This window comes from Tachyglossus aculeatus, chromosome 26, assembly GCF_015852505.1.
Source record: "Tachyglossus aculeatus isolate mTacAcu1 chromosome 26, mTacAcu1.pri, whole genome shotgun sequence".
Taxonomy (NCBI): Eukaryota; Metazoa; Chordata; class Mammalia; order Monotremata; family Tachyglossidae; genus Tachyglossus; species Tachyglossus aculeatus.
Window position 1 is genome coordinate 12,337,640 of NC_052091.1, and position 25,932 is coordinate 12,363,571.

The 25,932-nt window shown below is 43.9% G+C and overlaps 1 protein-coding gene and 1 non-coding gene across 2 annotated transcripts in view; both read left to right on the forward strand.

Annotated features, from left to right (window-relative positions):
* Positions 1 to 870: 870 nt before the first annotated feature.
* On the forward strand, positions 871 to 1,008 carry LOC119946257. Its single transcript, XR_005456363.1, has one exon. It is a non-coding gene; the product is annotated as a small nucleolar RNA SNORA7 (small nucleolar RNA).
* A 19,409-nt stretch (positions 1,009 to 20,417) lies between these two features.
* The window catches only part of IREB2 (iron responsive element binding protein 2), a 47,682-nt gene continuing 42,167 nt past the window's right edge, over positions 20,418 to 25,932 (forward strand). The window contains exons 1-2 of the mRNA XM_038767063.1: positions 20,418 to 20,483; positions 25,332 to 25,421. Of these exons, the coding sequence (XP_038622991.1) occupies positions 20,465 to 20,483; positions 25,332 to 25,421 (109 nt within the window). The 5' untranslated portion in view covers positions 20,418 to 20,464. The remainder of the gene's footprint in view (positions 20,484 to 25,331; positions 25,422 to 25,932) is intronic.

Below are 25,932 nucleotides of genomic sequence, written 5' to 3' on the forward strand. Positions count from 1 at the left end.
CTTCTTTTAAAACAAAAAGAAAAATCATTGAGTTTGAAAAATCATTCCACTAACTAGACTGGGGATTCCTGTTTTTTTACTGTAATAAATGCAGCCCTGTTCTCTATGGTTTACATATTCTCAAGAATTCCTCTAACTCAAATGCAAAATTTCTCAAATACAGGGATTTCTGCTGCTTTCCATTACCGCCTTTCAGCTACTACCGCACCTCCTGACATTTTATTCATGTTAATTTTCTTAGAACACAGAGTTTCATCATACATTGAGAAGCAGTATGGCCTACTAGAGTGAGAAGGACCTGGGTTCTAATCCCAGTTCCCCCACTTGTCTGCTGTGTGACCTTGGGCAAGTCACTTAACTTCTCTGGGTCTCAGCTACCTCATCTTTAAAATGGAGATTAAGACTGTGAGCCCCATGTGGCTCTAATCAACTTGTATCTACCCCAGTGTTTAGAACAGTGTCTGGCACATAGTAAGCGCTTGACAAATACTATTAAAAACAAAATCAAACAACAAATTTCATCTGTTTTGTTTGATTTTCTGTTCAGTAGTACTGTATATTTATTCTAACCATTCCATTATTTTACATCAAACCTACTCTTTCATTTTGGGGTGTTCTATTTGTGGTTTAAGTTTAGTGGACACTTTAGAGAAGCAGCGTGGCTTAGCGGAGAGAGCACGGGTTTGGGAGACAGAAGGACCTGGGTTCTAATCCCAGTTCCGCCACATGTCTGCTGTGTGACCGTGGACAAGTCACTTAACTTCTCTGGGCTTTAGTTGCCTTATCTGTAAAATGGGGATTAAGACTTTGAGCCCTGTGTGGGACGGGGACTGTGTCCAACCTGTTTAACTTGTATTTACCCCAGTACTTTTCCTCTCAGGGTCACACCTGGAGAGTTTCCAGTACTGTACCAGTCACAACTACAGGAGGGAGAGTCAAGCAGAGGCCTACCCATTCCATTCCTAGCTTGGGCAGTGGCTAGTGAGTGGAAGGCAATCTGCTAGTGCTTTGCACACAGTAAGTGCTCAATAAATGAGACTGAATGAATTGAATGAATGCTACAAGTCAAAACTCACCTGTGCTGGGCAGCAGCAGCATGGGAGAAAGTCAAGGGCAGAGACTTGTTTACTGTGCAGAAGGCAAACCGCTTCTGGATTTTTACCAAGAAAACTCTATGGATACGCTACCCGAACGACTGCAGATGGAAGTGGGGCGTTCTGGGAGACATGTGTCTACGGCGTCGCTATGGGTCGGAAACGACTCCACGGCATAACAACAATCCCGGTGCTCAGTACAGTGCCTGGCACATAGCAAGCGCTTAACAAGCACCATAATTATTATTGGATGTCCCATCGACACCCCAAACTCAACATGGCTAAAACAGAAGCACTAATCCTTCCCCCTGAGCCCACTCCCCCCTTTAATTTTTCAATCTCAGTCTATATCATCCCCGCCCCAGAAATCAGCAACCTGGAAATTATTCTTGACGTCTCCCTGTCCTTCAATCCTCACGGTCAATCTACTGCAGAAAACCGGGGGTACCCCCTCCACAGTTGGATCCACCCCTTCCTCTCCACCCAGACAGTTGTTACCTTAGTACAAGCATTGGTCCTCGCACGCCAAGACTATCAGCCTCCTTGCTGGTCCCAGCTCTAAAAAGAGAAGTAGAGTGAATAGTATTAGATACATTGTTATATTGGGAGCCGGTTAACTTTGATCAGCTTTATGAAAGTTGCTCTGAGTACAGAAATTGCAAGCCCACCCCTTCCTCCTGGCTTCTGGGGGCTTCCTCCTGGATCTTAACTCAGCCTCAGCCCCAGACTCTCTCCCATATCTTTAGATTGGCCCACAGGCCCATTCCTAGAAGCGCAGGCCTGGCAACTCCGTCATATTATACTCTCCCAAGCGCTTGAACCACAACCACAACCCCTTGAAACGCAACGCTATTGTCTGGTGCTTGGAAACGTGCCCAGCCAACTCCGCAGAGGGAAACCAGTTGTCAGTAGATCCATATTATAAGGCCAAGCTCCTGCGTCCCAGCCCCTTCTTCTGATAGACTGCTCTCTTTTCTCGCCATTCCCTGTTTAGATATTTTTAATCTCAAAAAGAAATGATCATCTACTATCTCTTTTGACTTCCATTCTCCTCTCCTTGCTGAAGAAACGAAGTGGCCCATAAATAGACTGGGATGTTCAAAATTATTTCTGTGAATATTCAGTACATCAGAAACTAGAAAATACACCTTGATTTTTGTATGGGACTTATTTTAATTACTATGATTCTTGTGAATCATTTAAACCCCTGGGTTTAAAAAAAAAAAGAGGAGGATGGAAGGGCAAGAACAATATTTTCTATCTGACTCACTGAGGTATTGTAGATTAATGAGTTCATCATCATAATCAATTGTATTTATTGAGCGCTTACTGTGTGCAGAGCACTGTACTCTGCAAAGTGCTTGCAAAGTGCTTTGAGATCTTGGGGTGAAAAGGTTCTTGGACTGTGAGTCTGGTGTGAGACTGAAACTCTGTCCAGCTTGACTCTTTATTAGTTTATTCATTCAATAATATTTATTGAGTGCTTACTAAGATCTCGGGAGGACAATATAACAATTAACAGACACATTCCCTTCCTGCAAGGAGCTTACAGTCTTGAGGGGCAGGTAGACATTAATATAAATAAATAAAATTACAGATATAAACAGAAGACTGTGAGGCTGGGATGGCGGGGAGAGCAAAACGAGAAAGTCAGGGTGATGCAGAAGGGAGTGGGAGAAGACGAAAGTGGGGCTTAGTCTGGGAAGGCCTCTTGGAGGAGATGTGCCTTCAATAAGGGTTTGAAGAATCAGTCAATCAATCAATCGTATTTATTGAGCGCTTACTGTGTGCAGAGCACTGTACTAAGCGCTTGGGAAGTACAAGAAGGGGGGGAATTGTCGTATTTGAGGAGGGAGGGCATTCCGGGGCAGAGGGAGAATGTGGGTGAGCATCTTTAGTATCTACCCCGGAGCTTAGGACAGTGCATGGCACAAAATAAGCGCACCATCATCACTATTAAAAGTTTCTGTACACAAAGTACAGTATCAAATTATTTCGGATCCTCTATTCATCATCATCATCATCAATCGTATTTATTGAGCGCTTACTATGTGCAGAGCACTGTACTAAGCGCTTGGGAAGTACAAATTGGCAACATATAGAGACAGTCCCTACCCAACAGTGGGCTCACAGCCTAAAAGGGGGAGACAGAGAACAAAATCAAACATACTAACAAAATAAAATAAATAGAATAGATATGTACAAATAAATTAAATAAGTAAATAAATAGAGTAAAAAAAAAAAGGGCCTTTGTGAAGGGCCTTTGGCTGCAGAATAGTCCGACTCCCCCTGGTGGCCAAACGCCCACAGTGCCTTTAATATATTTAAAATTCATTTGGCTTCTATAGATTCATTCATTTATTCATTCATTCAATCGTATTTATTGAGCGCTTACTGTGTGCACAGCACTGTACTAAGCGCTTGGGAAGTACAAGTTGTCAACATCTAGAGACGGTCCCTAGCCAACAGTGGGCTCACTGTCTAGAAGGGGGAGACAGACAACAAAGCAAAACAGATTAATGAAATATGATAGACTAAATATGTACAAATGAAATAAAAAGAGTAATAAATGCGTACAAACATATACACAGGTGGTATGGGGAGCACTCATTCATTCATTCCATCGTATTTATTGAGCGCTTACAGTGTGCAGAGCACTGTACTAAGCGCTTGGGAAGTACAATCAATCAAGTTAGAGCTTTAATAATAATCAATCAATCAATCAATCGTATTTATTGAGCGCTTACAGTGTGCAGAGCACCGTACTAAGCGCTTGGGAAGTACAAGTTAGAGCTTTAATAATAATCAATCAATCAATCAATCGTATTTATTGTGCGCTTACTGTGTGCAGAGCACTGTACTAAGCGCTTGGGAAGTACAAGTACAAGAAGTGGGGGAGAATTGTCGGATTTGAGGAGGGAGGGCATTCCGGGCCAGTGGGAGGATGTGGGTGAGCATCTTTAGTATCTACCCCGGAGCTTAGAACAGTGCATGGCGCAAAATAAGCGCACCATCATCACTATTAAAAGTCTCTGTACACAAAGTACAGTAACAAATTATTTCGGATCCTCTATTGTGAAGGGCCTTTGGCTGCAGAATAGTCCGACTCACCCTGGGGGCCAAACGCCCACCGTGGCTTTAATATATTTAATATATTTAAAGTTCATTTGGTTTCTATAGATTCCAAGCGGCCTACCAAGGCCGCCCTATCTATTTAGAGATGATGGCTTCAGTTCAGTTGTATTAAAATCATCTTCACTCCATGTAAGTTCACGATCGAATTTTCACCCATTTTCAAACCTCTGTCAAGACTGTAAGCTCACTGTGGGCAGCAAACGTGTCGACCAATGCTTCGTACTCTCCCAAGCTCTTAGTCCAGTACAACGCACAGAGGAAGCACTCAGTAAATACGATCTATTAATTGATTTTACAATTTGATATTCACCCCACCCCAACCCCCCAGTACTTATGCACATGTCTTTAAATGATATGTTATGAATTATTTATTCATATCAATAATAATAATAATGTTGGCATTTGTTAAGCGCTTACTATGTGCAAAGCACTGTTCTAAGCGCTGGGGGGGATACAAAGTGATCAGGTTGTCCCATGTGGGGTTCACAGTCTTAATCCCGATTTTACAGATGAGGGAACGGAGGCTCAGAGAAGTTAAGTGACTTGCCCAAGGTCACACAGCAGATATGTGGCGGAGTTGGGATTCGAACCCGTGATCTCTGACTCCAAAGCCCGTGCTCTTTCCACTGAGCCACGCTGCAATGTCTTTCTCCCCCCAGACTGTGAGCTCACTATAGGCAAGGAATGTGCCTGCTAATTCTGTTGTACTGTACTCTCCTAAGCGCTTAGTACTCTGCATATAGTAAGTGCTTAATAAATACCACTGACCGATTGATTTAATTTGATACAGATTGATCTGATAGAGAAGCGGCGTGGTGTGGCTTAGTGGAAAGAGCGCGGGCTTGGCAGTCAGAGAACATGGGTTCTAATCCCGGCTCTGCCACTCGTCTGCTGTGTGACTTTGGGCAAGTCGCTTAACTTCCCTGTGCCTCAGTTACCCCATCTGTAAAATGGGGATTAAGATTCTGAGCTTTGCGTGGGACAACCTGATCACCTTTCATCTACCCCAGGGCTTAGAACACTGCTTGGCACATAGTAAGCACTTAACAAATACCATTGTCATTATTATTATTATTATTATTATTATTATTATTATTGCAGAAGAGTTCAATACCGCTGTGTGCCAGTTTCAAGTAACAAAGAGTTGTTGCTAAAAGGAAGACCACATCCATTATTATTTGTACCTCTGTAGAACTGTAACAGAGACATTGTCAATTAAACCACGGTATTCCAAAAGAGAAATACTCCTGGCAGATCATTTGAAATGTACGTAAGTATAAAATACCACTTTCATCTGGCAACAACCATCGGAATATCTTTTGCTAGATTGAAAAACTTAAATTCTCCATTTTCCATAGACGTTTTCAGACACCGTTTTGCTCCATTCATCTGGCTGACGCTTAAGAGGCCTGAGGGAAAGCCTGACCTATAGTGAGAGATTTTGGAATAATTTGGTCTGTTGAATAGAATCTGCATTTTCTAGCGAGAAAGCAGGTCTGAGATGCAGGAGGAAGTGCCAGAGTAAATTGCATTAGAAAACATCTACTGGATTAAAATGATTCTAAGGTACATTGCTTTTTTTATCTGCAAGCCAGTGCCTGAAACCTTTCCACTGCAAACATGACTTTTGTTTTCACTTCATCTGAGATAAGGTTTCCTTCAAACTTTATATCTCATTTATTTCATGAATAAAAATGGTCTAGAATGATAGTCTCACATTGGCTGCTTCTGCTGGGCGTAAGCATTTTTTGGAAGAAAACTGTCAGTAGAAAAATGTATTTTGGGCCCCAAACTGTAAGGATCAAACCTAATATCAAACACTGCCTAATGTTGGCAAGGACGGCCCCAGTCAAATAAAATTACAATTTTTGGGAACTATGTACAACTAAACCTGCCTCCAAGCTCACAGCAGGCATCTGATACATGGGAAGTAGTGGGGCCTAGTGGAAAGAGTATGGTCCTGGGAGTCGGAGGAGTTGGGTTCTAATACTGCATCAGCTAATCACTGGCTGCGTGACCTTGGGCAAGTCACTCACTTTTTTCTACCTCAGTTTCCTCAACTGTAAAATGGGGATACCTGTTGTCCTTCCTACTTAGACTATGAACCTCATGTGGGACAGGGACTATGCCTGACCTAATTAACTTACATCTACTCCAGTGCTTAGAACAGTGTTTGACACATAGTAAGCACTTAATAACATAAAAAAGAAAGTCTGCTTGACTGTCAGTCTTTTGTTTTTTTCCACCTCCCGAGTCCTGACTCTCAATCTCACCGTCCATCATTCGTCCTCAGGGCAGTGCCTGGTGACCAGCAGACCGATGGTGGATGAGGGAGAGAGTTTAGGACTATCAGCAACCCCAGGAATTAGGAGGCATATTAGAAAGAAAAAATACCCATTTTCCAAGAGCTAAATCTAATATTATTCATAACAATAATAATAATAATTTGTTGTTTTGGTTAAGCACTTACTATGGGCCGGGCACTGTACTTGGGGTGGATACAAGCAAATTGCGTTTGACACAGTCCCTGTCCCAAATGGGGCTCACAGTCTTAATCCCCATTTTACAGATGAAGTGAGGCAAAGAGCAGTGAAGTGATGTGCCCAAGGTCACATAGTAGACAAGTGGCGGAGCCAGGATTAGAACCCAGGTCCTTCTGACTCCCAGGCGAATATACTATCCACTAGGCCATGCTGCTTCTCTGTAGATTGTTCAAACCTTGCCTGCTAAATGGTGACCAGTTGCAAATCATCCCTAAAGTTGTCTCACAAGTCAGATAGGGTCAGTGCCATTAAGGCACAGGGGATGTCTGTTAAATTTCATTTAATTTGCCTTATTCAGAAACAACCATCACTCCAGTGGATTTACTCAAATGTTCAGTAGGCATTTTCTTAATGATATTTGTTAAGTGCTTACAGTGTCTCACTGGGTTAGAGACAAGCTAATTAGGTTGGATACAGTCATTGTCCCACATAGGGCTCACAGCCTTTACCCCATTTCACAGATGAGGTAACTGAGGCACACAGAAGTTAAGTGAGGTAAAGAGAAATTAAGCCCAAGGTCACACAGCAGACAAGAGACAGAGTCAGTATTATTCATTCATTCAATTCTATTTATTGAGCGCTTACTGTGTGCAGAGCACTGTACTAAGCGCTTGGGAAGTACAAGTTGGCAACATATAGAGACGGTCCCTACCCAACATCATCATCATCATCAATCGTATTTATTGAGCGCTTACTATGTGCAGAGCACTGTACTAAGCGCTTGGGAAGTACAAATTGGCCACATATAGAGACAGTCCCTACCCAACAGTGGGCTCACAGACTAAAAGGGGGAGACAGAGAACAAAACCAAACATGCTAACAAAATAAAATAAATAGAATAGATATGTACATGTAAAATAAATAAATAAATAAATAGAGTAATAAATATGTACAAACATATATACATATATACAGGTGCTGTGGGGAAGGGAAGGAGGTAAGATGGGCTCACAGTCTAGAAGGGGGAGACAGACAACAAAACAAAACATATTAACAAAATAAAATAATAAGAATAAATATGTACAAGTAAAATAAATAAATAAATAGCGTAATAAATATGTACAAACATATATACATATATACAGGTATTAGAAGGCAGGTCCTCTGACTCCCAGACTCTTGCTCTTTCCACTAGGACACAATGCTTCTCTACATCACGGGACACATCTTCCTACATGGGTGTAATAGATTATGCGCAGAAATGCTGGCATTTCCTGGCAAGTTTTCAAAAATCATGCTTCATTTGGGCAATACAGAAGTAGTACTTTATTCTCCTTTCAAATATCTTCAATGTTCTCCCCAGTCCCTCCCTCCTCTTGCCCCTTCTTCAACTCTTCCATCTTACCCAGCAGTATCTCAAGAGGAGACCTCTCACCACTATATATATTATATATATGTCTTATTTTATATATTGGGCAAATATAGGAGAAGCAGCATGACCTTGGAGTCTGAATGACCTGGGTCCTAATTCCGGCTGTACCACTCGTCTGCTGTGTGACTTTAGGCAAGTCACTTCACTTCTCTGTTGTCTCAGTTCCCTCAACTGTAAAATGGGGATTAAGACTGTGAACCCCATGTGGGACACTCATTCATTCATTCATTCAATCGTACTTTTTGAGCGCTTACTGTGTGCAGAGCACTGTACTAAGCGCTTGGGAAGTACCAGTCGGCAATATATATAGAGACAGTTCCTACCCAATAATGGGCTCACAGTCTGGAAGGGGGAGACAGACAACAAAACAAAACACGTAGGGACATGGACTTTGTCCAACATGATGATCTTCTATCTAGCTTAGTGCTTAGTATGGTGCTTTGCATGTGGTAAGCCCTTAGCAAATACCATTATGATTATTATTGCTGTCCTTTATCATCATCATCATCAATCATATTTATTGAGCGCTTACTATGTGCAGAGCACTGTACTAAGCGCTTGGGAAGTACAAATTGGCAACATGTAGAGACAGCCCCTACCCAACAGTGGGCTCACAGTCTAAAATATTCACAGGTGATGAATGTTACTGCAGACCTTAGGATTTCATCGCTGTGGGAGACAACATTTCTGCGCAAACAGTGACAGGAAATGTGTGATTAACCGCTTAGGTGTCAAGAGATCCTGGGTCACCTTCCTATTTCTTATTTTAAGGGCTGATGCTCTATAAATGCCTCACTCTACTTCCACGTAGAGGTTCTGGTGATAAACAGTCAACTGAAAGCCTGTATTTTTCGGCTACAACTCTTAAAAAAAAAAGGAACCAGTAAGTGCTCAATAAATACGATTGAATGAATGAAAAACTGGAAGCAAAGAATCCTTAAAAACCAATGAGATATTGAAAAATGGTCGCATGGCTTAAAGCCCTGAAAACGTCTTGGATACTTCTAAGGCTAAGCAAGGTCCCTTGAAAGAACTTTTCTCTCAAATTCTAGGGGCCAGTGTTGGGGGCTTGGCAAACAAAAGAATTTATTTTTAAATGTCTGAACTTTGTTTATAGTGAATAAAACATATTACAAGAATAAGAGTGAGCAGTCCCCTCTCCCTATAGTACAGGAAGAGATATTTAATGAAAACTTCTTGATCTTATGGGTTATGAGGACAGTGGAATGAAATAGCAAGAAGGATGTGGCACCTTCTTCTTTAGAGATTTTTAAGAACAGTTGGTGTTCTAAGATCATCATCACCATCAATCGTATTTATTGAGCGCTTACTATGTGCAGAGCACTGTACTAAGTGCTTGGGAAGTACAAATTGGCAACATATAGAGACAGTCCCTACCCAACAGTGGGCTCACAGTCTAAAATGTCACATTGTCAGGATGCATGGAAATGGACTTCTCAAGTTCTCCTTTTCTCCTGGCTAAATGAGCTTTCGTTCTGATAGTGATTGCAGATTTAAAGAAAAAAAATCTAGGTTTGCAATCCAGTTCCAAATTTAAAATAAAAACTACCTTGTCTTATCTGCATTCCCTCAAGGCGGTTTGTCAGAAAACATAGCTGTGTGCAACTGTGAGCAAAGGTTAGCTCAGTGGTTTTTATCTCTGAGAGGACAGCGATATTGCTTCAGACAAAAGCAAATCCTGCAAAGCATTCACAGAAACCTATAAGGCAAAAGGTCTTACTTAGTCTTTGCTGTTCTGTTTCAAAATAATAGGATCTGAAATTGTTCCAGCTCTAACTAAATTGGCTGCACCCGTGTAGATCTAGGAAAACCTCAGAAATAAGGAAAGGCAGCATTTTTGGTGACCAGATTAGATCCAAGAAACCTCATCCTCTGCTCCAGAAGCTCCCAAGTCCGGTGTTATCTTCGCCACCTCAGGATCTTTCGCCTTCCAGACATTCAGTCTAAATTCTGCCAGTTTTCCTCTATGTTATTTCCTAGATCTACCCCTCACCTTCACTCTTATGGCCATCACCCTGATCCAAGCCTTCATTTCATCCTGATGGGACTATTGCATCAGCCTTCTTACTGGCCTCCCTGCCTCCAGCCTCTTCCCTACTCAATTTCTCCTACACTACTGCCCAGATCATTTTCCTAAAATGTTGTTTAGAGTAGAGTAGAGAGTAGAGAAGCGGCGTGGCTCAGTGGAAAGAGCCCGGGCTTTGGAGTCAGAAGTCATGGGTTCAAATCCTGACTCTGCCACTTGTCAGCTGTGTGACTTTGGGCAAGTCACTTAACTTCTCTGTGCCTCAGTTACCTCATCTGTAAAATGGGGATGAAGACTGTGAGCCCCCCATGGGACAACCTGATCACCTTGTAACCTCCCAAGCGCTTAGAACAGTGCTCTGCACATAGTAAGCACTTAATAAATGCCACTATTATTATCATTATTACTTTACGCTCCTCCTCAAAAACTTCCAGTGGCTACCCACTCCTAACTGCATCACAGAGAGACTCCTAATCAGCGAATCCAAGATTCAAAATCAGTTATCTCTGTCTCACCTTTCTGCTCCTTTTCCTGCTATTCCCCAGTTCACACTCCTGCCAAATCAGTCTTCCAGTTGCATCTTGCTCTTGGCTTTCCTATCTCTGACCTATTGTGCCCCTCCCCTTTTTTTATGGTTTTCGTTAAGTACTTACTTCATGCCAGGTGCTATTCTAAGCACTGGGTTAGACACAAGATAATCGGGTTGGACACAGTCCCCGTCCCATACAGGGCTCACAACCTTAATCCCTATTTTACAGATGAATTAAAGGAGGCACAGAGAAGTTAAGTGGCTTGCACAAGGTCACCCAGCAGACAAGTGGCAGAGCTGGGATTACAACCAAGGTGCTCTCATTTCCAGGTGCGGGCTCTTTCCACTCGTCCATGTTGCTTCTCATGGAGCATCAAACCGCGTACCTCCCTACCGTCAAAGCTTCCTGAAAATCATTTCCTTCAGGTGACTATACCCACTTCCTTGGGGCGATGGCCCCTCCAGCCATTTGAGTTACACTCTCAGACTTCCTAATCCCAGGTCTCTGGAAGATCTGAGTGTTTCCAATCAGGGCTGGAAAACCCCAAAGTGGTAGTTTTCTATCTTGTTAGCTCTTTGAGATCTGTTCCCCTTCCAATCCTTCTCTCCCACTAAACTCCCTATCCTCTCTTTGCCCCTGCACCTCGAAATGAAAAGTCGACACCTCCACTTCCAGAAGACATACCTGACAATTCTTTACCTTCCTGATCAGGTCACCCCCTTAGGTACTCTTAGCATTCATGTACATATTGGTTTGTTTATTCATTATTTGCTTATGTTTGTTGATACTAGCAATACCTACTCTATCCCTTTTTAATGGTATTTAAGTGTATACTATGTACCAGGGACTGTACTAACTGCTGGGATAGATACGGGATATGAGGCTTACAGTCTTAATTCCCATTCTACAGATGAGGTCACAAAGGCACTGAGAAGTGGAGTGACTTGCCCAAGGTCACACAGCAGACATGTAGCTTTCTTCCTCCCTTCAAAGCCCTGAGAGCTCACCTCCTCCAAGAGGCCTTCCCAGACTGAGCCTCCTTTTTCCTCTCCTCCTTCCCCTCCCCACAACACCTGTATATATATTTGTATAGATTTATTACTCTATTTTACTCATACATATTTACTATTCGATTTATTTTGTTAATGATGTGCATTCAGTTTTAATTCTATTTGTTCTGATGACACCTGTCCTCATGTTTTGTTGTCTGTCTCCCCCTTCTAGACTGTGAGCCCGCTGTTGGGTAGGGACCATCTCTATATGTTGCCAACTTGTACTTCCCAAGTGCTTAGCACAGTGCTCTGCACACAGTAAGCGCTCAATAAATATGATTGAATGAATGAATAGGGACCGTCTCTATATGTTGCCAGCTTGTACTTCCCAAGCGTTTGGTACAGTGCTCTGTACACAGTAAGTGCTCAATAAATACGATTGAATGAATGAATAGGGACCGTCTCTATATGTTGCCAGCTTGTACTTCCCAAGTGCTTAGTACAGTGCTCTGCACACAGTAAGCGCCTTAATAAATACAATTGAATGAATGAATGAATGGGGGAACTGGGATTAGAACGCAGGTCCTTCTGACTCCCGGGCTCATGTTCTATTCACTAGGCCATGCTGCTTCTCTTTTGTTCTCATTTAATATATGCTCTGGGCTCACCTTTCTTCCCAATTAGAGTGAAAGCACCTCCAGGGTAGCAATCATTTCTTCCACTTTATTATCTTCCACTTCCACTTCATTCCAAACAGCAAATCAGTGCTCATAGCTTAAAGGTATTACTTATATTTAGGGAGTAAGGGAACAATTCATTTCAACATCTAATCACTTCAGGATTGGTCATAAAGCTACGAGGGGAGCAATTCATTTTAACTTCTAATCATTTTACTTCAGGATAGGTCATAAAGCTACCCTTTGATTAACCCAACCAATAAAACGGCACCGTTATGGCCTTCCTCGATATCGCGTGGAACTGATCTAACGCTGTCGCTCCCTAGCTCCACCTTCAAAACGGGTTAGGACATTTGAGAGAGTCTAATCTGGGAGCCGATGGGGCAATTTTTTTTTTTATGGTATTTGTTAAGCTCTTTATTTCCAAACATTGTTCTAAGCTCTGGGATAGATACAAGTTAATTAGGCTAGACGCAGTCTAAGTAGGAGGGAGAAGAGGAGAACTGAGGCAAAAGGTCACACGGCAAGCTACTGGCATAACAGAGAGTAGAACCGAGGTCCTCTGATTTCCAGGGCCATGCCTGCTGCTGCTCCAATTATTTGGCTTGGAGATTCTTTTAACAAGTTTTAATAAAATGCTGAGGGCCACACCCATACAGTAGTGGTACTCACAACAACTATCAATTGACCAATCAATTAGTGGTACCTACCGAGTGCTCACTGTGTGCAGAACGCTGCGCCAAATCCTTGGGAGGGCAAAACACACGAGAGTTGGTAGAGACGATCAATCCATCAGTTGTATTTATCGAGCGCTATGTGCAGCACATTGGACTAAGTGCTTAGGAGAGTACAACTAAGCAGCGTGGCTCAGTGGAAAGAGCACGGGCTTGGGAGCCAGAGGTCATGGGTTCAAATCCCTGCTCTGCCACTTAGCTGTGTGACTTTGGGCAAGTCACTTAACTTCTCTGTGCCTCGGTTACCTCATCTGTAAAATGGGGATTAAGACTGTGAGCCCCACGTGGGACAACCTGATCACCTTGTATTCCCCCCGGTGCTTAGAACAGTGCTTTGCACATAGTAAGCGCTTAACAAATGCCATCATTACTATTACAAGAGAGCTGGTAGACATGTTCCCTGACCACACTGAGCCCTTTATTTTTTTTTTGTATTAAGAAACTTTCATGTCATTTTCACCCATTTCCGACATTAATGAAGATACTAATAAACATACAGGCATTCTCCCAGAACATTACATGTCTATATATATGGACATACAGGCAGGCCAGATTAAAAAAAAATGGCAGATCAGAGTGTTCACAATTGGTTTAGTCTCTTAGCTGCAAGACCCTGCCAAATTCATGGGGACAGTGGGGACCTAAGAGCAGTCTGGATAAGAAAAATCATATCGGTGTTTAGTAAATTCTACCTTGAGTACTGTACAAAACTACTCAGTAAACACCTTATTTTTTCTGTACATATTTTATACTTGTGAGAAGTGGCGGGTCGAGAATTATTATCCCCATTATATAGTTGAGAAAACAGAAGCCCAGGGATCCCAAGCGCTTAGTACAGTGCTCTGCACAGAGTAAGCGCTCAATAAATACGATTGATGATGATGATGATGATGTCAAATGAAAGGGCCTGTTTGTAGTACTAGAGGTAAAGGTATTAACTGAACACCCACTGGGTGCAGTGTACTGTACTAAGCAGTTGAGATGGCACAACATCATCATCATCAATCGTATTTATTGAGCGCTAACTGTGTGCAGAGCACTGTGCTAAGCGCTTAGGAAGTACAACACAGAGAACTGAAGCAGCAAGGCCTAGTGGATAGAGCCTGGGATCTGAAGGACCAGCTCTGCCATTTCTGCTGTGTGACCCTGGACAAATCACTTCACTTTGTGCCTCAGATCCCTCATCTGTAAAGTGGGGATAAAGACTGTTAGTCCCATGTGGGACGTGGACTAAGTCCAACCTGACTAGCTTCTATCTACTTGTATCTACCCCAGCGTATAGAACAATGCCTGGCACATAGTAGGCACTTAAAAACTACCATGAAAAAGAGAACAATAATAATTGTGGAATTTGTTAGGCACTTACTGTGTGCTAAACACTGTTCTAAGTGCTGGGGTAGATACAAACTAAGTAGTTTGGATACAGTCCATGTCCCACATGGGGCTCATAGTCTTAATCCCCATTTATAAGTCAGGTAACTGAGTCACAGAGAAGTTAAATGACTTGCCCGAGGTCACACAGCAAACAAGTGGCGGTACTCGAACTAGAACCCAGAACCTTCCGACTCCCAGGTTCATGCTCTATCGACGCTGCTTCTCCAAACATAGGTGTATTCTCTGCTCCCAGGGAATTTACAATATAATGGGGGAGACAAACATAAAAACATTTACATGAGAAATCAAAATAAGTAATTTAATGTTCGATCGAACAAATAAATGCTGAGGATGGGGCTGATGAAGTTTAATTAAATCTCTTGGAAATGAAAACTCTAAGGTCCAAATTGAACTAACAAAAGTCAGCAGCACAGTGTTGTTCACTTTCCAATGAGAAACTTATTTTAGCTATATAATAATAATAATTATGGTACTTGTTAAGCGCTTACTAGGTGCCAAGCACTGTTCTAAGAACTGGGGCAGATACAGGGTAATCACATTGTCCCACGTGGGGCTCACACTTTTAATCCCCATTTTCCAGTTGAGGTAACATAGGCACGGAAAAGTTAAGTGACTTGCCCAAGATCCCTTCCTTCCTCTCCCCCTCGTCCCCCTCTCCAACCCCCCCATCTTACCTCCTTCCCTTCCCCACAGCACCTGTATATATGTATATACGTTTGTACATATTTATTACTCTATTTATTTATTTATTTATTTTGCTTGTACATATCTATTCTATTTATTTTATTTTGTTAGTATGTTTGGTTTTGTTCTCTGTCTCCCCCTTATAGACTGTGAGCCCACTGTTGGGTAGGGACTGTCTCTATATGTTGCCAATTTGTACTTCCCAAGCGCTTAGTACAGTGCTCTGCACATAGTAAGCGCTCAATAAATACGATTGATGATGATGATGATGATGATCACATAGCAGACAAGCGGCGGAGCCGGGATTAGAACCCATGTCCTCTGATTCCCGAGCCCATGCTCTTTCCACTAAACCACAATTTAAATGACCAGGAGCTGAATGAATCATCCAGGCTGCTCTAATTCTGCTAGTTCTACTGTGTTGTACTCTCCCAGGAGCTTAGTACAGTGCTCTGCTATACTATACTACCCCAGAGATTAAGAGAGTATTCTGCACAAAGCAAATGCTCAATAAGTACTACGGATTGATTGATAGTAAACACTCAATAGAGGAGAAGGAGCATAGCCCAGTGGATAGAGCACAGGCCTGGATGTCAGAATAATAATAATAATAATAATGGTGTTTATTAAGCACTTACTATGTGTCAACCACATAGTCTAAGCACCAGGGGAGGAATACAAGGTAACCAGGTTGTCCCACGTGGGGCTCACAGTCTTAATCCCCATTTTACAGATGAGGGAACTGAGGCACAGAGAAGCAAAGGGACTTCCCCAAAATCACAAAGCTAAGTGGCCGAGCAGGGATTAGAACCCATGACCTCTGACTCTTAAGCCCGTGTTCTTTCCACTGAGCCATGCTGCTTCTCAGAAGGACCTGGGTTCTAATTCTGACTCTTCCACCTGTCCGCTCTCTGACCTTGGACAAGTCACTTCACTTCTCCGTGCCTCAATTACCTGTATCTGTATAATGAGGATTAAAACTGTAAGCCCCCCTTGGGACATGGACTGTGTCCGACCTGATTAGCTTGTTTCTACCCCTGTGCTTAGTACAGTCCCTGGCACGTAGTAAGCGCTTAGGGCCTGGGAGTCAGGTCATGGGTTCGAATCCCAGCTCTGCCACATGTCTGCTGTGTGACCCCGGGCAAGACGCTTCACTTCTCTGTGCCTCAGTTACCTCACCTGTAAATTGGGGATAGAGATTGTGAGCCCCCGGGGAACAGGGACTGTGTCCAACCCGATTTGACTGTACCCACCCCAGTGCTTAGTACAGTGCTTGCCACATAGTAAGCCCTTAATAAGTACCACAATTATTCTTAATAAATATCATTAAAAGTGTCATTATTGCTGAAAATTCTCTCTGAACCATGACTACTCAGCACCCAGAAATGGAGGGCCCCAACCCAAATGCCCTAGTATTTGTCCCCTCAATCAATCAATCAATCGTATTTATTGAGCGCTTACTATGTGCAGAGCACTGTACTAAGCGCTTGGGAAGTACAAACTGGCAACACATAGAGACAGTCCCTACCCAACAGTGGGCTCACAGTCTAAAAGGGGGAGACAGAGAACAGAACCAAACATACCAACAAAATAAAATAAATAGGATAGAAATGTACAAGTAAAATAAATAAATAGAGTAATAAATATGTTATTTATTAGACCAATAAATATGTTATTTACTCGACCAAGCAGTGTACATGGGTTGAATTAATTGGGCCCAACTGACCTAAGGAGCCCTTCTAATAATAATAATAATAATAATGGTGGTATTTATTAAACGCTTACTATATGCAAAGCAGTGTTCTAAATGCTGGGGAGGATACAAGGTGATCAGGTTGTCCCACTGGGGGCTCACAGTCTTCATCCCCATTTTACTTGCCTGTCGTTCTGTCGACCCCCGGCCCACATCCCCACGTCCTTCCCCTGGCCTGAAATACCCTCCCTCCCCACATCCGCCAAGCTCGCTCTCTTCCTCCCTTCAAAGCCCTACTGAGAGCTCACCTCCTCCAGGAGGCCTTCCCAGACTGAGCCCCCTTTTTCCTCTCCTCCTCCCCATCCCCCCCACCCTACCCCCTTCCCCTCCCCACAGCACTTGTAAATATATATTTGTTCAGATTTATTCCTCTATTTATTTTACTTGTACATATTTACTCTTCTATTTATTCTGTTAATGATGTGCATATAGCTTTAATTCTATTTGTTCTGAAGACTTGGACACCTGTCTCCACGTTTTGCTTTGTTGTCTGTCTCCCCCTTCTAGACTGGGAGCTCGTTATTATTAATTATAATAATAATAATAATGGCATCTGTGAGCCCATCATTGGGTAGGGACCGACTCTATATTGTGCCAATTTGTACTTCCCAAGCACTTAGTACAGTGCTCTGCGCACAGTAAGCGCTCAATAAATACGATTGAATGAATGAATGAATTTGTTAAGCGCTTAGTATGTGCAAAGCACCGTTCTAAGCGCTGGGGAGGATACAAGGTGATCAGGTTGCCCCACGTGGGGCTCACAGTCTTCATCCCCATTTTACAGATGAGGTAGCTGAGGCACAGGGAAGTGAAGTGACGTGCCCAAAGTCACACAGCTGACAAGTGATGATGATGATGATGGTATCTGTTAAGCACTTACTATGTGCAAAGTCAATCAATCAATCAATCAATCAATCGTATTTATAGAGCCCTGTTCTAAGCGCTGGGGAGGATACAAGGTGATCAGGTTGTCCCACGTAGGGCTCAGTCTTCATCCCCATTTTGCAGATGAGGTAACTGAGACACAGAGAAGTGACGTGCCCAAAGTCACACAGCTAAGTGATGATGACGATGGTATCTGTTGAGCGCTTACTATGTGCAAAGCACTGTCCTAAGCGCTGGGGAGGATACAAGGTGATCAGGTTGTCCCACGGAGGGCTCACAGCCTCAGGGTTCTAATCCCAGCTCTGCCACTCATTGGCTGTGTGACTTTGGGCAAGTCACTTAATTTCTCTGGGCCTCAGTTACCTCATCTGTAAAATGGGGATTAAGATGGCGAGCCCCCCGGGGGACAACCTAATCACCCTGTATCTCCCCAGTGCTTAGAACAGTGCTTTGCACCTCGTAAGCACTTAACAAATACCATCATTATTTATTTATTTACAGATGAAGTAACGGAGGCCCAGAAAAGTGAAGTGACTTACCCAAAGTCACCCAGCTGAGAAGTGGCGGGCGGAGTCGGGATTTGAACCCACGACCTCTGACCCTTCCTTCCTCTCCCCTTCGTCCCCCTCTCCATCCCCCCATCTTACCTCCTTCCCTTCCCCACAGCACCTGTATATATGTATCTATGTTTGTACATATTTATTACTCTATTTATTTATTTATTTTACTTGTACATATCTATTCTATTTATTTTATTTTGTCAGTATGTTTGGCTTTGTTGTCTGTCTCCCCCTTTTAGACTGTGAGCCCGCTGTTGGGTAGGGACTGTCTCTATATGTTGCCAACTTGTACTTCTCAAGCGCTTAGTCCAGTGCTCTGCACACAGTAAGCGCTCAAAAAATACGATTGATTGATGTATATATGTATATATATGTATATGTTTGTACATATTTATTACTCAATTTTTTATTTTACTTGTGCATATCTATTCTATTTATTTTATTTTGTTAGTATGTTTGGTTTTGTTCTCTGTCTCCCCCTTTTAGACTGTGAGCCCGCTGTTGGGTAGGGACCGTCTCTAAGTGTTGCCGACTTGTACTTCCCAAGCGCTTAGTCCAGTGCTCTGCACACAGTAAGCGCTCAATAAACACGATTGATGTATATATGTATATATAATGTATATATATTTGTACATATTTATTACTCTATTTATCTTACTTGTACATATCTATTCTATTTATTTTATTTTGTCAGTATGTTTGGTTTTGTTCTCCGTGTCACCCTTTTAGACTGTGAGCCCACTGTTGGGTAGGGCCTGTCTCTCTATGTTGCCAACTTGGACTTCCCAAGCGCTTAGTCCAGTGCTCTGTACACAGTGAGCGCTCAATAAATACGATTGATTGATTGATGTATATTTGTTTGTACACATTTCTCAATTTTTTATTTTACTTGTACATATCTATTCATTTTATTTTGTCAGTATGTTTGGTTTTGTTCTCTGTCTCCCCCTTTTAGACTGTGAGCCCGCCGTTGGGTTGGGCCTGTCTATGTTGCCAACTTGGCCTTCCCAAGCGCTTAGTCCAGTGCTCTGCACACAGTGAGCGCCCAATACATACGATTGATTGATTGATTGATGTATATATGTTTGTACATATTTCTCAATTTCTTATTTTACTTGTACATATCTATTCATTTTATTTTGTCAGTATGTTTGGTTTTGTTCTCCGTCTCCCCCTTTGAGACTGTGAGCCCGCTGTTGGGTAGGGCCTGTCTCTCTATGTTGCCAGCTTGGACTTCCCAAGCGCTTAGTCCAGTGCTCTGCACACAGTGAGCACTCAATAAATACGATTGATCGATGTATATATATTTGTACATATTTATTACTCTATTTTATTTGTACATATCTATTCTATTAATTTTATTTTGTCAGTATGTTTGGTTTTGTTCTCTGTCTCCCCCTTTGAGACTGTGAGCCCGCTGTTGGGTAGGGCCTATATGGTGCCAACTTGGACTTCCCAAGCGCTTAGTCCAGTGCTCTGCACACAGTAAGCGCTCAATAAATGATTGATTGATGGATATAGGTATATATAATATATATGTTTGTACATATTTATTACTCTATTTTACGTGTACATATCTATTCTATTTATTTTATTTTGTCAGTACGTTTGGTTTTGTTCTCTGCCTCCCCCTTTGAGACTGTGAGCCCGCTGTTGGGTAGGGCCTGCCTCTAGATGTTGCCAACTTGGGCTTCCCAAGCGCTTAGCCCAGTGCTCTGCACACTGTAAGCTTTCAATAAATACGATCGATCGATCGATCGATCGATCGATTGACTCCCAAGCCCGGGCTCCACCCACCGGGCCCCGCTCCTCCCCTCCCCTAATTTCTGAGGAGAAAAAAGGGGCGAGAGAGAAGGCCGGAGGCCGCCAACTCTCGCGAGAGCGCCCCCGGCGGAGCTGGGCTTTCCCCGTCCGTTCTCTTTGTCTCCGCGGCACCGGGTCTCGCGAGAGTTGGGCGGCGCGGCGGATCTCGCGGGGTTTGAGGGGCGCGCGCCCCCCTTCTTCTCGCTCCCCCCCCCGCCGTCGTCTTCCCCGTCACCACAGAGGTAATATGGTCGCCGGCGATGGACGGCCCCGGAGCAGGTCAGTGTCGGGGCCGCCGCCTGTCCCCGTCATGGCGGCCGACGGCCGGGGAAGGGAAGGCCTCAGGGAGTCGGGCAGCGGCGTTCTTTTGGCCGAGGGGCCGCTCGGCGGGGCCTATGGCGGGCGGAGGCGCCCGTCGGCCTAGGCCCGCTTCGCCTCCCCTCAGCCTGGCCTCCCCTCAGTCACCCCGGATCCCCTTCCCCTCCCTGCTCAATCTATTTTATATAATAATAATAATAATAATAATAATAATAATAGCATTAATTAAGCGCTTCCTATGTGCAAAGCGCTGTTCTAAGCACTGGGGAGGTTTTTAGACTGTGAGCCCACTGTTGGGTAGGGACTGTCTCTATGTGATGCCAGTTTGTACTTCCCAAGCGCTTAGTACAGTGCTCTGCACATAGTAAGCGCTCAATAAATACGATTGATTGATCGATTGATTACGAGGTGATCAGGTTACCCCCCAGGGGGCTCCCAGTCTTCCCCCCCATTTGAGGTAACCGAGGCCCAGAGAAGAGCCCCAAAGTCACCCAGCTGATGGTTGGCGGGGTCGGGATTTGAACCCACGACCCCTGATTCCAATCAATCATCATCATCGATCGTATTTACTGAGCGCTTACTGTGTGCAGGGCACTGGACTAAGCGCTTGGGAAGTACAAGTTGGCAGCATAGAGAGACAGGCCCTACCCAACAGTGGGCTCACAGTCTAAAAGTCTAAATCAGTCGTATTTATTGAGCGCTTACGGTGCGCAGAGCACTGGACTAAGCGCTTGGGAAGTACAAGTTGGCAGCTTAGAGAGACAGGCCCTACCCAACAGTGGGCTCTCAGTCTAAAAGTCTAAATCAATCGTATTTATTGAGCGCTCACTGTGCGCAGAGCACTGGACTAAGCGCTTGGGAAGTACAAGTTGGCAGCATAGAGAGACAGTCCCTACCCAACAGTGGGCTCACAGCCTAAAAGTCTAAATCAATCGTATTTATTGAGCGCTCACTGTGCGCAGAGCACTGGACTAAGCGCTTGGGAAGTACAAGTTGGCAGCATAGAGAGACAGGCCCTACCCAACAGTGGGCTCACAGTCTAAAAGTCTAAATCAATCGTATTTATTGAGCGCTCACTGTGCGCAGAGCACTGGACTAAGCGCTTGGGAAGTACAAGTTGGCAGCATAGAGAGACAGTCCCTACCCAACAGTGGGCTCACAGCCTAAAAGTCTAAATCAATCGTATTTATTGAGCGCTCACTGTGCGCAGAGCACTGGACTAAGCGCTTGGGAAGTACAAGTTGGCAGCATAGAGAGACAGGCCCTACCCAACAGTGGGCTCACAGTCTAAAAGTCTAAATCAATCGTATTTATTGAGCGCTTACGGTGTGCAGAGCACCGGACTAAGCGCTTGGGAAGTACAAATTGGCAACATGTAGAGACAGTCCCTACCCGACAGTGGGCTCACAGTCTAAAAGTCTAAATCAATCGTATTTATTGAGCGCTCACTGTGCGCAGAGCACTGGACTAAGCGCTTGGGAAGTACAAGTTGGCAGCATAGAGAGACAGGCCCTACCCAACAGTGGGCTCACAGTCTAAAAGTCTAAATCAATCGTATTTATTGAGCGCTCACTGTGCGCAGAGCACTGGACTAAGCGCTTGGGAAGTACAAATTGGCAACATGTAGAGACGGTCGCTACCCAACAGTGGGCTCCCAGTCTAAAAGTCTAAATCAGTCGTATTTATTGAGCGCTTACTGTGTGCAGAGCACCGGACTAAGCGCTTGGGATGTACAAGTTGGCAACATAGAGAGACAGGCCCTCCCCAACAGTGGGCTTACAGTCTAAAAGCCCGGCTCTTTCCACTGAGACATGCTGCTTCCCTATATATCTATAGGGAATATAGAGAGGGAAGCAGCGTGGCTCACTGGAAAGAGCCCGGGCTTTGGAGTCAGAGGTCATGGGTTCGAATCCCGACTCCGCCGCATGTCGGCTGTGTGACCTTGGGTAAGTCGCGTAACTTCTCTGAGCCTCAGTTCCCTCATCTGTAAAATGGGGGTGAAGACTGTGAGCCCCACGTGGGACAACTTGATCGCCTTGTATCCACCCCCCCCCCCCGGCGCTTAGAACAGTGCTCTGCACATAGTAAGTGCTTAACAAATGCCATCATTATTATTATATGTCTCTGTTGGAGGGGCGGGGGGGGGGGGGGGGGGGGGGGTTAAAGCAGGACCGAAGGAAGGGCCTGTCACAAGGAGCTTCCGTCCCCATCAGTCAATCCTATTGACTGAGTGCCTACTGGGTGCGGGAGCACTGGACTAAGCGCTTGCCACAACGTAACCCCGTAACACCTCTCCGTTCCTTCATTCGGTCGTACTTATTGAGCGCCGGCTGTGTGCAGAGCCCTGGACTAAGCGCTTGGGAGGCTACAATGTAACCCTAAACACCTCTCCATTCCTTCATTCAGTCGTATTTATTGAGCGCCTGTTGTGTGCAGAGCCCTCGACTAAGCGCTTGGGAGGCTACAGTGTAACCCTATAACACCTCTCCGTTCATTCAGTTGTACTTATTGAGCGCCTGCTGTGTGCAGAGCACTGGACTAAGTGCTTGGGAGGCTACAACGTAACCCTGTAACACCTCTTCGTTCCTTCATTCAGTCGTATTTATTGAGCGCCTGTTGTGTGCAGAGCCCTGGACTGAGCGCTTGGGAGGCTACAGCGTAACCCTGTAACACCTCTTCGTTCCTTCATTCAGTCGTACTTCTTGAGCACCTGCTCTGTGCAGAGCCCTGGACTAAGCGCTTGGGAGGCCACAACGTAACCCCATAACACCTCTCCATTCCTTCATTCGGTTGTACTTATTGAGCGCCTGCTGTGTGCAGAACCCTGGACTAAGCGCTTGGACGGTACAATTTGGCAACAGATAAAATTTGGCAACAAATCTTCCCGGCTACAATGTAACCCAGTAACACCTCTCCGTTCCTTCATTCAATCGTATTTATTGAGCACCTGCTGTGTGCAGAGCCCTGTACTAAGCGATTGGGAGGCTACAATGTAACCCTATAACACCTCTCCGTTTCTTCATTCAATCGTATTTGAGCGCCTGTTGTGTGCAGAGCACTGGACTAAGCACTTGGGAGGCTACAACGTAACCCTGTAACACCTCTTCGTTCCATCATTCAGTCGTATTTAGTGAGTGCCTGCCGTGTGCAGAGCACTGTTCTAAGCGCTTGGACAGTACCATTTGGCAACAGATACAACTTGGCAACAGATACACCTTGGCAACAGATCTTCCCAGCCACAACGTAACACTGTAACACCTCTTCGTTCCTTCCTTCAATCGTATTGTACTTCCCAAGCGCTTAGTACAGTGCCCTGCACCCAGCACTCAATACATATGATTGAATGAATGAATAAATGAATTGAGCGCCTGCCGTGTGCAGAGCACTGCACTAAGCGCTTGGACAGTACCATTTGGCAACATCATCATCATCATCATCAATCGTATTGAGCGCTTACTATGTGCAGAGCACTGTACTAAGCGCTTGGGAAGTACAAATTGGCAACATATAGAGACAGTCCCTACCCAACAGTGGGCTCCCAGTCTAAAAGGGGGAGACAGAGAACAAAACCAAACATACTAACAAAATAAAATAAATAGACTAGATATGTACAAGTAAAATAAATAAATAAATAGAGTAATAAATATGTACAAACATATGTACAGGTGCTGTGGGGAAGGGAAGGAGGTAAGATGGGGGGGGATGGATGACTGAATGAATGAATAAATGAATTGAGCGCCTGCTGTGTGCAGAGCACTGTACTAAGCGCTTGGACAGTACCATTTGGCAACAGATACAACTTGGTAACAGATCTTCCCGGCCACAGCATAACACTATAACGCCTCTTCGTTCCTTCATTCAGTCGTATTTATTGAGCACCTGCTGTGTGCAGAGCACTGTAGTAAGCGCTTGGACAGTACCATTTGGCAACAGATCTTCCCGGCCCCCAGTGAGCTTCCAGTCAGGAGAAGCGAGCTTAAAGTTGAGAAAAAATGATTTTACGTCCCCTTTCCCCTCTTGGTGGAAGGGGCAAGACTTGCCACCCCCAGAATGAGTCTGCAGAAGAGCTCCTTTCCTCTCCCCCCCATATTTTTTCCTCCTGGCGAACGCACATTCACAAGTTGGGTAGGAGGGATGACACTCCTAGCCACTCTTCTAGGGAAACCCTAAATAAAAAAGAACCCCTTATGAAGAAAAACAACCAAGCCGTTATCCCCGTGAAACTCTTTTTTTGTGATACAGCTGGGCCTTACTCCAAATTTGAGACTGTCTGTCGTTGTTTCTCCTTATATCATCGCGGGCCCCACCACCGTTCTCTTGTCATTCCTGTAGATTAATCGCTACTAAAATATTTATGACGTTCTCATGTTCTCTGAGCAGTTTTTGTTAGGTTCCTCGAGCCCTTCCTCATCAGTGAGGCCTGTGAATCTCATAAGTCGTGTTTTGCTACCGTTTTGGGGATGTTTATTAGGATTATGATCCTTAAGGACAGCTTCCTGTTTTTCAGTAGCGGTCTTTGTGGGAGTAATTACTGGTAGATTGTTTAATTTTGTGGGTTCTCTACGCAGTTAAAATGCAGCAATATTCAATACATCGAAGCAGACAAGAGGAGGCAAACAGCAGTGCTTTGTAGAGGCCAAGCAGGGCAGAAAATGTAAACAGTGCTTTGTACAGACCAAAATGTACTGCAGCCTATGTTGCTTTTTCCATTTGCATTCCTTATTTTCAAACTAAAATTGTGTATTTTTAGTAAGTGTATTTAGTGATGGTGGGTCTCTCTCTTTTTTCTCCCCCACCCCCCACCCCCAGGATGCCCCTTTGAGTACTTAATTGAACCTCTAGATGACAGTTCTGATAAGAAGTTCTTCAACGTTCCTAAACTTGGAGGCATCAAATATGGTAATGTATTTTATTTTAAGATTTCGGGTTCTGTTTTGGTCCCTCTGTCATTTGTGCAACATACTTAATTTTCAATAAATTGAATAAAATGAAAATGTCACGTATCCTGTGAAGGAAGTGTAAACTCTCAAGTAGTTAAAAACCTCTTTGCATTCAAAACTAATTTACTTCAGTTGGAAAAAAAATCATTGATGATAAAAGTCATTGCTGTTAATATAGTGATATTAGATATGCATTTAAATTTTCAAGTTTGAAGTGAGCATTGCCTGCAAGGGGTAGTCATTGACCATGTCTGCTTGGACTTAAGGCCTTCCTGGAGAAGGTTTTTTTCCTTTGAAAAAAATCTGGTTTTTGACCACCTATCTCTGCAGGGAACTAATTTATTAGCTTCCAGTCCCTAGTAGGGTTGCCCCCTGACAAGCAAAGCTAATGTTTCTGGAGCCTTTTACTACTATTCTCACCCCAGAACCCACTTCGAAGAACTTTGATGCCTGAACACCTGCCTGACTGA